We start from the raw sequence: 13,614 nt of genomic DNA, 5'->3' as shown, positions 1-13,614 counted from the left end.
TCTGCCCCAAACTGCCATTTTATTTTATTTTGCTGAGGCTTTGATCAAAATACAGCAATGGCAAACAATTGAACAGTTATGACACCATTTAACATGTTTGATACGCTATCAAAATACTGTGTGTGGCAGTACAACCAACGTGATATTTCCTGAGTGCCAATGACTGGACTAACAGTGGTTATTAAGATTAAAAAAAAGGTTTCAAAAGATATTTTATGTATGGAAGAAGTCAAACAATTTGACTTGAGAGAGTAATTTAAAAAGGCTAATTAGTGAAATGCATGAGGATGATGGTAACTTTCTGCCAGAATTTGAAATTATGTATATTTTTCTTAATTAAATTGAGTTGGCACAATAATAATATAATATTGATAATGAGCAGATAATCAGCAGATTATTTCCATTTGTATATGTAATAGGATCTAGTCATGGCTCTTGGAAAAAATACGTAAAACTTTTGTGATGGTGTCGGGCTACTCTCGCCAATTAACATGGTCCCTCAAGGGAAAGCCATGAAGTCCACAGTGCAGGATGGATGCAGTCGAAGAATTTGTGAATGAAGGTGCGAGCATTCCAACAGCAGCAAATGTAGACTTGTGAGTGGTGCTAATATAATGTTATCCATTGCTTCTATGGAGCTTTTAGTTTGTATGTTTGATTATCATTTTACCCTTTATAGAAAAAAAAAACAGAATAAAACTTATCTGGATGAGAGTTTTGGTGGTGAGACATGAACAACTAAGACACAGACAACTCACAGTAATATTGATTTGTTGATCACCGGTATCCACTCTCCAAGTCACCAAACTTGTGTAATCTTTGACAATAAATGCATTTGCTGCATTGACGGTTTGAAATTGGAGAGAAAAAAAAATGAATCATAAATCTGTCTGAGATATTAAATGAAGTCAGAAATATGACAATTTTGTCAGTGATTACTGTACCGTCTGACTTCAAGTTGTAACCTGTACCACACGTATCACAGCCCTGAATAGTTATAACAGGCTTTATTTAAAACAAGTTTTCACTTTTAAGGGAAGTGACTCCGTTGGGTGTAAAGATTAGCTCTAAATAATGAAATACAGCTTTAGCCTCTGGGGCTGAAAGTCAGGAAATACTGGTGTCGCTGATGTCTGACTCTCACTGCTATTGCATGGACTTTCTCCTGTGTACACCGATCTTTGTTTACAGTCCACATTAGCTTTCTATTTTACATTGTTGAATATGATTGGTATGTACATTTTCTCTGTCTTAATATTAGCTTTCTGTTTTACATTGTTGAATGTGATTGGCATTATCTCAATAAGCCTATTGTAAGGCTTTACATGCATCGCGCTCCAGTTAAATGTTAACGGTGAACATGTCCATATGGCTCACACAGCCTCACCGATCTCTCTGGCCATGGCCAGACCCTGTGGGTAGGTGATGGGAGACAGCTTCTTATCTCGCAGCCTCTCAATGGTGTCCTTGTCATCTCGCAGGTCCAGCTTGGTGCCCACCAGAATGATGGGTGTGTTGGGACAATGATGTCTCACCTCAGGGTACCACTGACACACACGCACGAATACATTCCACAACCGCACAAATTCAGATGCAAGTCAGTGGGAGAGGAAAGAGAGAGGAGTTAGTGCAAAACAGGGGCTGAGTGTCACGCGTCGGTCATCGATGACATTCAACAAACTTAATGAGTTGTTGAAAAAGACTGATTTCTGCTGGAAGAAATGTCTCTGAATGGAAGCATAGCTGTATGAACACAAAACATCCTTAGCAAGGCAACCTCCAGTAAAATCATGTGATGAGAGAACCCTTTGAGCCCTGGAGCAAACACACTCTGCAAAGGGCAAGGCCTTCAACAAGAGCATGATTTCATATGGGAGCATCTCATGATGCTCAGCAGACGAGATCACAAAAGGTCACGCTCTCTGCAGAGTGTTTGACTCATCCAGACCTCCTCACACAACCTCTCTCTGTACACCTTATCACAGTGGAATTAAAATCCAGGGGGTTCTGAGCTGAGGTCTGGTCAGGCTGGGTGGTGGAGCGAGAAGCCAGGTGGAGCCAAAGATGTGCCTCGTTGTGGTCAGACTCGGCATGGTGGGAACAATGGGTGGGGGTCGGGCGGTCAGTCAGCGTACTGACCTTAGCTCGGACGTTCTCAAAGGAGGCCGGACTGACCAGGGAGAAGCATATCAAGAACACATCCTGGGAGAGAACCAGAGAGATGGCTAGTTGAGAGCAAGATCTATGTGTATGTGCGAGAGAGTATTTGAGCGAGTGTGAGCGTGGCTGGAGCTGCGAAATATTATAAATCATTAAATACAAACCTAATACTGTGTTAAGGCCAATAATGAAGCAAATGTTTATCTGCAACTGTATGCAATTACTTATTTTTATCTGTGGTGCTTGCATGTGAACGTGAATAAACACCCTCAACACCCTCAAATTTTCTTTCCTGTCAAGAAAGGGGGGCTTAAAATGATATAATTTCACTCATTATGCTCAAACAAACTGTGCCATGAAACACTTTTGGGATTTCACGTAACACACTTATAGATTCCTCCTAAGAATCGAAAACGAAGGCAGACTTTGATTGAAATAAAGTAAACGTACCCAACAACAAAGACTGCAAAAGGTAAAAGCTCAGCTTGCCCGAGAAGAATTAACAATATAACAGAATCCCAAATCAGTAAGGACCGAGAAAGATGTAGTGGACATTCATTCATTCATTCATTATTTACCACTTATCTACCGATCCTGCACTCAGGGTCACAGGGATGCTGGAGCTACCCTGGACAGGTCGCTAGTCAATCGCAGGGCCACATATAGATAGAAACAATCATTCACTCTCTCATTCACAAATCTGGGTTATTTGGGATCTCCAAATGAATGATTCTAAAATCATTCTGGAAATGTTGTTTTCAATAGAACTTCACTTGTCACAGAGACTTGGATTTAACTAGATGAGTAGCAAGGAGGAGGCCTTTTATCTTTTATGATTTGAAAATTTTGCATAATGACCCTGACTGCAGGACTAACTGTATAGATAATGGCTGAATGAATGCATATTGTTCACGAGTTACTTAAGCAACTTAGTCACTTCAACCCAAACAATGATAACCATAACCATATTGCTGCCCTCCCAGCTATACATTTCTTCACCACAACTTATGAAAATGTCAGACTCAAGTTTCAAAACCAAATTTTAAATTAACTTAAAATGTAATTCACCTTTCATATAAACTGATGACACCTTTCATGTCAATAGAGTAACTAAAAATTCAGTGTCACTACTCAAACCACACTGGTTTGAGTGTGAAATCCATGCCTAAAACCTGTGGCACCAGAGCTCAGGTTGTGAATATTCACCAACAGCCTTTCCCATGACTTTTACATCATATCTAAAAGTATAATGGGCTACATACTGTCAGTTTGTCAGTTGGTCTTGGAAGAGCTACTGTCTCTTCCTCCTTGAAGTAAGTCAGTGTTTATGTCTTAGAATCCAAAGTTTCACCCAAAGAGCAGCAGCTTTGGACCATCTATACCGGGATCTCTTGGGTTTGAGTACACATGTTAGAATCTTCTTCTTCTTCTTCTTCTTTTGGCTTTTCCCGTCAGGGGTCGCCACAGCGAGTCAACTTTCTCCATCTAACCCTATCTTCCTCTCTCACACCAACTACCTTCATATCCTCTCTCACTACGTCCATAAATCTTCTCTTTGGTCTTCCTCGAGACCTCTTGCCTGGCAGCTCCAACTCCAGCATCCGTCTACCAATATATTCTCTGTCCCTCCTCTGTACATGACTGAACCATCTCAGTCTGGCTTCTCTGACCTCGTCTCCAAAACATCTAACATGTGCCGTCCCTCTGATAGACTCATTCCTGATCCTATCCATCCTGGTCATTCCCAAAGAGAACCTCAACATCTTCATCTCTGCAACCTCTAGTTCTGCCTGCTGTCTTTTGGTCATTGTAACAGTTTCTAGTCCATACATCATTGCTGGTCTCACCACTGTCTTGTACACCTTTCCTTTTATTCTGGCTGAAAGTCTTCTATCACATAGTACCCCTGACACTTTTCTCCACCCATTCCAACCTGCTTGGACCCATCTCTTCACCTCTTTTCCACACTCTCTGTTACTGTGGACTATTGACCCTAAGTACCTGAAATCCTCCAGCTTCTTGATCTCCACTCCCTGTAGCCTCACCGTTCCACCTGAGTTCCTCTCATTCACACACATATATTCTGTCTTGCTGCGACTAACTTTCATTCCTCTCCTTTCCAGAGCATACCTCCACCTCTCTAGATGTTCCTCTACCTGTTGTCTGCTCTCACTACAGATCACAATGTCATCCGCAAACATCATGGTCCATGGGGATTCCTGTCTAACCTCATCTGTCAGCCTATCCATCACAATTGCGAACAGAAGGGGCTCAGAGCTGATCCCTGATGGAGTCCCACCTCCACCTTGAACTTCTCTGTTACCCCTACAGCACACCGTACCAGTGTCTCACAGCTAGCATACATGTCCTGCACCAGTCTAACATACTTCTCTGCCACTCCAGACTTCCTCATGCAACACCAGAGCTCCTCTCTTGGCACCCTGTCACATGCCTTTTCTAGGTCTACAAAAACACAATGCAGCTCCCTCTGGCCTTCTCTATACTTTTCTATTAGCATTCTCAACGCAAATACTGCATCTGTAGTACTCTTCCTAGGCATGAAGCCATACTGCTGTTCACAAATGCTGACTTCTGCTCTCAGTCTAGTTTCCACTACTCTTTCCCATAACTTCATTGTATGGCTCATCAACTTTATCCCTCTATAGTTGCCACAATTCTGCACATCCCCTTTATTCTTAAAAATAGGCACCATCCCACTTTGTCTCCATTCTTCAGGCATCTTCTCACTCTCTAAGATCCTGTTAAATAATCTAGTCAGAAAATCTACCGCTGCCTCTCCTAGACACTTCCACACCTCCACAGGTATATCATCAGGACCAACTGCTTTTCCACTCTTCATCCTTTTCAATGCCTTCCTTACTTCACTTTTACTAATTTGTGCTACTTTGTGGTCTACAATAGTCACCTCTTCTACCCTTGCCTCTCTTTCATTTTCCATATTCATCAGCTCTTCAAAGTACTCTTTCCATCTTCCCATCACTCTTCTAGCATCTGTCAATACATTTCCCTCTCTGTCCTAAATCACCCGGACCTGTTGTACATCTTTTCCATCATTATCTCTCTGTTTCGCCAACCTGTATAGGTCATTCTCACCCTCCTTACTATCAAACCGAGCATGCAAGTCATCGTATGCCCAGATGACACACCAACTACTCTTCTAGCTGTCTCCCTGATAACACTAGCTGTTGTTGTCCAATCATCTGGAAGCTCACCCTGACCACCCAGACCCTGTCTCAACTCCTCCATGCAAACCTACAACACTTCTCCCGTTTCAGCTTCCACCACTTTGTTCTCTGCTCTGCCTTTGTCCTCTTGATCTTCCTTGTCACCAGAGTCATCCTACAAACCACCATCCTATGCTGTCTGGTCTCACCTACAACTACTTTGCAGTCACTGATCTCTTTCAGGTTACCTCGTCTATACAAGATGTAGTCTACCTGCGTGCTCCTACCTCCGCTCTTATAAGTTACCCTATGTTCCTGTTTTTTCTGGAAAAAGGTATTCACTACAGCCATTTCCATCCTTTTTGCAAAATCTACCACCATTTGTCCCTCTGCATTCCTATCCTGGATACCAAATCTGCCCATCACTTCTTCATCCCCTCTAGTCCCCTCTAGTCTGCACCAATTACCACTCTCATTTCTGGGAATATTCTGCATCACTTCATCCAACTCATTCCATAACTTCTCCTTCTCTTCAGATTCACATCCCACCTGCGAGGCATAGCCACTAACAACATTGAACATCACACCTTCAATTTCCAATTTCAGACTCATAAGTCTATCTGACATTCTTTTCACCTCTAGGACGTTTCTTACAAGCTCCTCCTTCAAGATAACTCCTTCTCCATTTCTCTTCTTGTTAGTACCATAATAGTACAACTTAAAGCCTGCTCCTAAGCTTCTAGCCTTGCTACCTTTCCACCTGGTCTCCTGGACACACAATATATCCATCTTCTTTCTCTGCATCATGTCGACCAACTCTCTACCTTTTCCTGTCAGTCCCAATATTCAAAGTCCCTACTCTCAGTCCCAGACTCTTTCCTTTCCTCCTCTCTAACACGCACTGAACACGCACTCCTCCTCTTCTTCTTGTTCTTGTTCTTCGACACACATGTTAGAATGTTAGCGCATAAATTGTGTATGTGTGTGGATTTGCAGAAGGGGTGGGGATACCGTCTGTGGATAAGAGAGTGGTCTCAGCCTGTCATAGTCCTCCTGTCCTGCTGTGTCCCAAAGTCCGAGGTTGACTGGTTTCCCATCCACCATCACATTGGCAGAGTAGTTGTCGAAGCTACAGGGATGTGATAGTTAATGAGTAACAGTGATTGCATAGAAGACAACCGTGAGGCCCTCTGTAGACTTTTATACCTAATGTTAAACATCTTTTTTAACCAGATAATCGAAAACTTTTTTTGTGAAATTAACAGTTGAGTAAAGTCACAAATATACAGTCACTGGCCGCTTCATTATGTAAACGTCAACTGATTGTTTGTGCAAATATCAGCCTGTCACATCTTTACAAAGTGACCTAAAGCCTCCTGAATATATGTGTACATCGAAGACAGTTCACAAATGAGCTGATTGTGTTAGCTTATATCATACTTTTAAAGATAAAATAGTATGGTAATATTTTATTGTTTTAGAAAAGTAAATTTCTAGTCCCCTGAAGGGAGCAGCCAAAACAAGTTTGACTTAAGTTGATAATCAATATTTTTCATGTGAAAGATCTAATCATTTTTTATGTTTATGTTGAACATATTTTATGTATATTTCCTACTGTAGTTTAGCATCTGTATGAGCAACATCTTTCTAACATTAAAATATCTTGAGCAGATGTTTTTTTAGAAACGTTAGTATCAGATGTTGAAATGTATGAGGCTGAAATGTAAAAAAAAATTGTAAAAAACATTACACATCTTTTGTACTGTCAATATTTTAATAGATGCTTCTGACCGGTCTTATGGTGTGATTATATAAGATGACAGATGAGCTATTGAAATTACAATATTTTTGCTTTCTGATATCATTACTGATACCAGCTGTTTTGTTCATTTAATAGTCATTTCTTGCGGATTTTCCATTATTTTTTAGGGAAAGTTCAGTCTTTTTAAGATTTTACATTCATCCTTTAAAGGAATGGGTCGTATATTTAGATGTATTATCTTATATATATATATATATTTGTAATAGACACTCATTAATACTCGACAATAATTGACATCTGACTGTGGGATGTGACTGTAGAAGAAGCCCGTAGACGAACATATACACATACTGGAAAAATATTGACTAATTGTAATGTTCTCTTCTGTTATTAATCTCTAAACATTGCCTGCTATATATAATAAATGCTCCCATGCAGTACAAGTGAGTGTGTCTGTGCTTACTCACACAGTAGGGATGTATTCACCAGGGAAGGCATTGGTGGTGTAGCTAATCAGCAGACAGGTCTTACCAACAGCCCTGTGGGACAATGATATACGATACAGATGAGTGGGGATACTAGTTTTGTGTTGGTGTTTTCATACTAAGCCACAGAAAAAAGAATACTGGATTATGGATATGGAAAATGGATTTCTCAGTTGAGGACGACCCCCCTAGCTGGTGACTGAAAGTTAATCCCACACTGTGTGAGTGACATTGTCCATCCAATCTATCTATCTATCTATCTATCTATCTATCTATCTATCTATCTATCTATCTATCTATCTATCTATCTATCTATCTATCTATCTATCTATCTATCTATCTATCTATCTATAGTATAGTGTGTGTGTATATATATACATATGTATATATATATATATAATATGTAAGTTTGTGTGTGTGTGTGTGTGTGCATGTGTGTATACATACTATATTTTAGCCGGTCACATGGAGAATATCATCATTATTGATATTACTCTAATTATTATTCAGATTGCATTGAGATTAATTTAAAGTTAAATAAAATATGAAGCATGAACAGTAGCAGAAGGGGAATGGATGCATGTTTATGGTACTACGTGACCCTGGCATACAAAACACACAAAATGGCCTATATTCATCTTGCCTGAGGGACCAAGTAGCCCCCTATGTTACCCCTCCCCACAGACACACAAAATGAGCGCAGGGATGGTGGCAGCCTGGAGAGGTATTGACTGTGAGCGAGGGAGCAAAGTGGGTTTTTTTTGTGCAAAGGATAGTGACACACACATATTTACTTGCTCTCACTTGCTCACTCTACCACTCACTAACCTACATATATACATACAAACAAATGGTGGTTATTAGAGGTTTGTGAGTTGGTCTGGTTGGGATAAAGCTTGAAGGGCAGGATGGGGGACATGGTTCAGATCAGAATGGCATTCTTCCATTACAGTTTTCTGATTTGTCACGAATGAGGGTGATGTTTTGTTTGGTTTAATCTGCCATTAATAGAAGAAAGATCTGAGCAGATGCAAGTTTCTGAATGACAAGTGACTGAAACAATCTTACATATCCACTCATCTATAATCAACGTCTTTTCCTGCACTTTAGGGTCATAGGAATGCTGGAGCCTATCCCAGCAGTCATTGGGTGTGAGGCAGGGTACACCCTGGACCAGTCGATTGCAGGGGCACATATAAGAACAGGCAACTATTCACACTCTCACACAATAAGGCAAGTTTTTTCCAGTTTTTTTCCAATTTATTTTGTATTACAGTGTGTAACCTGAGAACCCGGAGGAAACCCACACAGATGGGGGCGGGGGGGTGCTAACACCACACAAAATGGCCCTCTGTGGGAATCGAACCCAGGCAATAGTCACTGTGACCATGAGAAAAATTGTCTTGTTTTAAGACATCGTCAAACTTTATGATATACAGTGTCTATCATAAGTATTCACCCCCTTGGATGTCTTACCCTTTTAGTGCTTTCATAAATCAATCATGGTCAATAAAATTTGGCTTTTTTAACATAAAAATTTATTGGAAAAAAAACTCTTTAATGTCAAAGTGAAAACAGATTTCTTCAAAGTAATGTCAATGAAATAAAAATATATAAAGGAATATAATTGTTAGCATAATTAATCACCCCCTTTTTAAATGAACACATGAAGACAGAAGAACACTCCAAGCAACTCAGGGAAAGGGTGATTGAGTTGTACAATTCAGGGGATGGATACAAAAAAAATTCCAATTCATTGAACATCCCCCGGAGTTCAGTGAAATCCATTATCAAGAAATGGAGGGAATATGGCACTTGTGTGAATCTGCTTGGATCAGGCCGCCCTCGTGACCATGCAAGTAGGAGACTAGTGAGAGAAGCAACCAAGACCCCTACGACTACTCTGAAGGAGTTACAAGCTTCAGCTACGGAGATGGGAGAGACTGTGCATATAGCAACTGCTGCCCGGGTTCTTCACCGGTCAAAGCTTTATAGGAGAGTGGCAATGAGAAAGCCACTGTCAAAGAAAAGTCATATTAGATCTCGACTAGTTTACCAAAAAGCACGTGGAAGACTCCATGGTCAAGTGGAAGAAGATTCTTTAATCTGATGAAACCAAAATCGAGCTTTTTGGCCATCAGACAAGACATCATGTTTGGCGGAAAGCAAACACTGCACATTACCAAAAACACACCATCCCCACTGTTAAGCATGGTGGTGGGAGCATTATGCTGTGGGGATGTTTCTCGGGCGGCCGGACCTGGAAGGCTTGTAAAGATAGAGGGCAGAATGAATACTGCAAAATACACTGAAATCTTGGGGGACAATCTTATTCTATCTGCAAGAGAACTACGGCTGGGGAGAAGATTTATTTTCCAGCAAGACAAAGATCCGAAGCATACTGCAAAAGCTACACAGGAATAGTTAAAAAAAAAACAGGTAAATATTCTGGAGTGGCCGAGTCAAAGCCCAGACCTCAATCCATAGAGAATTTGTGACTGGACTTAAAAAGGGCTGTTCATGCCCGATACCCAAACAACCTGACAAAACTCGAGCAGTTTTGCAAGGAAGAATGGAGCAAAATTGCTGTGGGCAGATGTACAAGACTTATCGAGACTTATCCACACAGACTCACTGCTGTGATTGCATCCAAAGGTGCTTCTACTAAATACTGACTAGAAGGGGGGTGATTAATTATGCAAAAATTATATTACTTTATATATTTTTATTTCATTGACATTACTTTGTAGAAATCTGTTTTCACTTAGACATTAAAGAGTTCTTTCCAATAATTTTTTGTGTTAAAAAAAGCCAAATATAATTGACCATGATTGATTTATGAAAGCGCTAAGAGGGTAAAACATCCAAGGGGGTAATTACTTGTGATAGACACTGTATATTTCATTTGCCCTTTAAATTAATACAGGTGTCCGCCTGTATTAATTCACATCGGGTTACCTCTCTCAGCAGGGATTGCCTAAAAGGACCCTGTTTGTAAGCAGACCCAATTATGGCTGACTAAAGGAATGTGTATTAATTGTTTATGTGATTGCCTTTAGAAAATCACATCTTATACACTAAAAATATCAATGGATGGATGAGCTGTACGTGAATTAAACTTTTATTTAAGCTGCTTTGCCAATATTTGTCTGTTTCAAAAATACACACCACAATAAGTTAAACAAAATTTATTTACAATTTTCTGTGAGTGTGTCTGCGTTCACCAATCAAGTACTTTCTAAATTCAAATAATTGTTCACAAAATGCAAAGGAAAATGCTATAAGCAATACGACTGTTAGGGACCAAAGAAATTCCAGATAATCCAGGAAATCAATGACCAGACCTCAGCATTGATATTTATTCATGTATGCATGCATGTATATATAGCAATAAAGGAGTCATGAGCATTAATTTGCCTGTTGTGATTAACTTTCCACTTTCATATACATTTTGTTTAAAATAGTCAGTTTCCATAAACATTTCAAAAACAATTGACACCACTATCCGCAATCCCACAATCCAAAGCATATCTAGAGTGGGTGATTGTGCTCAGTTTACTTCCAGGGCCTGGGAGGGAAATAATGTCCTCTTTGTTCAGCAAAACAGAAACTTAGACTGTGGAGGTTGGGGGTCGGGTGGTGCTATTGGAGGTTGAGACAGAGCAGTTGGTGCTGCCTGTGGTAGCAGCTGATGTTTATGCAGAGCTGCAAAACCCAGACTGTAGCCAAGAGAAACTGGCTTTTAAGTTTATTTTTCACTCATATCAAGTACTTTGATTTTATCTGCTGACGTCTGTCTGAGATATCAAGCATATAATTTATTTCTGCATAAGATCTAATCTCGTTGTTGCACCTCCTTTCATCGTTGAAACCCAACTTTGTTGTGAAATTTACATTTTACTAACCATTGGCCTCAGAATTCAATGGTATGCTATCTCTATTGATGAGTAACATGGAATGCCATTGCTAAAAAAAACCCAGAAGATTTCAGGGTTGATAAAAGAAGTTCAAGTTCTAGTAGGAATTAATATCATTATGGTCATATCCATTTGAGAGTTTAGTTGGGAGGACAATGGCAGAGAGAAGAATGATCAAAAACTCAGTCCCAGAACTTAAAACTTAAGTCTTGTCGAGTTTATTGGCTCATATTAAAAGGGATCAATTTTCCAAAATAGAAACTGTACACATACACTTGGCAGGGGTTTGTAGTTAATATAAAGAAGCTCTTGTTCAAACTGTTCAAATTGAAGTGAAAGCAAACATTTTCTCAGAGGCAAAATTGCTATTTAAAGTTGAGACAAGAATAGATGCAAGTAGTATGGTTGGAAAATGAAAATATATGAAAAATATGTTTATGGAGGATAATGTCACAGATTGAGAGAGAAAACAATAGTGTTGTAAAATGTAATTGAATTTGAATAAAATATGTACAGAATATATATATTGATACATATATCTATCAAAAGCCACTTTCAGAGTGATATGTACTGTACATCTACCACCTCTGCAAGCTACTCATCACACACACATATATATATGTATATATATATATGTTTGTGCGTGTGTATATATATATATACATATATATATACACAAACACACATATATATATGACACTTCAGATTTATACGTACAGTAATTCATTACTACTATGGCTTCAAATGTTGGACATACAATAAATACACAGACTTAGACTAGACTCATCTTTATTTTTATCTTTAATGTATAATTCTAATATAACAACAATTTTAAAATGCTTCATCACATTTAATATTTTAAGTGTTGCTTGTAGTCATTTCTCTACCCAGCGCTTGCTTATCATTTTATCCTGTCATTTCGACCTTTTCAAGTGACTACATACTGCTTTTAAATTAACTTGGCGATTTCCTTTGTCCACCAACATTTACGATGAACCAGTAGAAGGACCTTTAATAATTACAAGAGCGAAAGCACGTGTAATTTGCCAGCAAAACCGATGAAGTTACTGTAATGTGGTCGAAATTGTGGGACCACACCTACTCCTTTATTTATCCAGGTTTTATTTATCCAGGCTCCGCACTGGGCAAGAGGTGAGGAAACGTTTGGCACCTCCACCGGAAGACAACCAGATGACAAAATGTTGTGTATTGTAATCGGTAAAACTCTGTAGGTCATCAGATCCATGGACTCCCCCTCATGTGGATACACACGACAGTGTGCCCTGCTCTACTGACCGATCGAAAATTGTGTCACGGCGCACAAGTTACATCGTTCATGGCAGTTTTAATAGCTTTAAAACTGATGACTGATGACCGAGCTCCCATGCTGATTCGAATTACTGCTAAGCTTCCTTGTCGTCGTCGCCCCCTCCATACATACACACACGCACACACACATACACACAATCACACACCCGATCGGATGAAGACGAGGACGGCGGCAATGCGTTGTAGCGGCAGAATGAGGGCAGCGGGGCCTGTTTGCCCCACAGTGCTGCGCATTCCTTAGCGTACATCAGCCCTTCAGCCTTCCTCCAGTGGCCTACGAGCCGTGTGGGTGTTCCGCATAGCATCGCGAGGCACTCCGCTCCTCCCGTTAATTGGATGCCACAGTTTTGACTGGGACATCGACGGCGAGAGAAAGTCGGAAAATTCATCGCGCATCTTAGCGAAGAGTAGGACACAAAATGAAAAACAGGATACGAGATCCATGAGCCCCAGCCCATTTCCCCCTCATAGCATCCTCCCTCCCACCCATCCATCCATCCATCCATCCACCCAACAATCCGTGAACACGCCACTGAGGCACACCGGAGGAAATAAGCAGGCCCCGTTTGTAGCCACGACACCCTTACCCGTCGCCGACCACCACACATTTAATCGCTTGCATTTGGACAGGAGAGCCGCCGCTGCTAAGTAAGTAGATCCAACAGTCTGCACCGGAGTCTCGGATGAGAGCAGCGGGCCAGTGCGCTAGGCGATGGAGCCGCAGTGAAAGGGGAGAAGACGAAGAGCAACGATGGAGTCCGGAAAATACCGAGTGT

The 13,614-nt window shown here is 40.4% G+C and overlaps 1 protein-coding gene across 1 annotated transcript in view; it reads right to left on the bottom strand.

Moving 5' to 3' along the window:
- The window catches only part of rac3b (Rac family small GTPase 3b), a 17,237-nt gene extending 3,623 nt beyond the window's left edge, over positions 1-13,614 (bottom strand). Inside the window, exons 1-5 of the mRNA XM_086140320.1 lie at positions 13,426-13,614; positions 7,575-7,646; positions 6,357-6,474; positions 2,140-2,202; positions 1,388-1,547 (exon numbers count right to left, since the gene is read on the bottom strand). Coding sequence (XP_085996446.1) covers positions 1,388-1,547; positions 2,140-2,202; positions 6,357-6,474; positions 7,575-7,646; positions 13,426-13,460 — 448 coding nt within the window. The 5' untranslated portion in view covers positions 13,461-13,614. The remainder of the gene's footprint in view (positions 1-1,387; positions 1,548-2,139; positions 2,203-6,356; positions 6,475-7,574; positions 7,647-13,425) is intronic.

This window comes from Fistularia commersonii, chromosome 33, assembly GCF_037954325.1.
Source record: "Fistularia commersonii isolate RoL2024-O1a breed Wild chromosome 33, RoL_Fcom_v1.0, whole genome shotgun sequence".
Lineage (NCBI taxonomy): Eukaryota > Metazoa > Chordata > Actinopteri > Syngnathiformes > Fistulariidae > Fistularia > Fistularia commersonii.
Note: the sequence above shows the minus strand (reverse complement) of the source record. Positions and strands in the feature narration are given on the sequence as shown.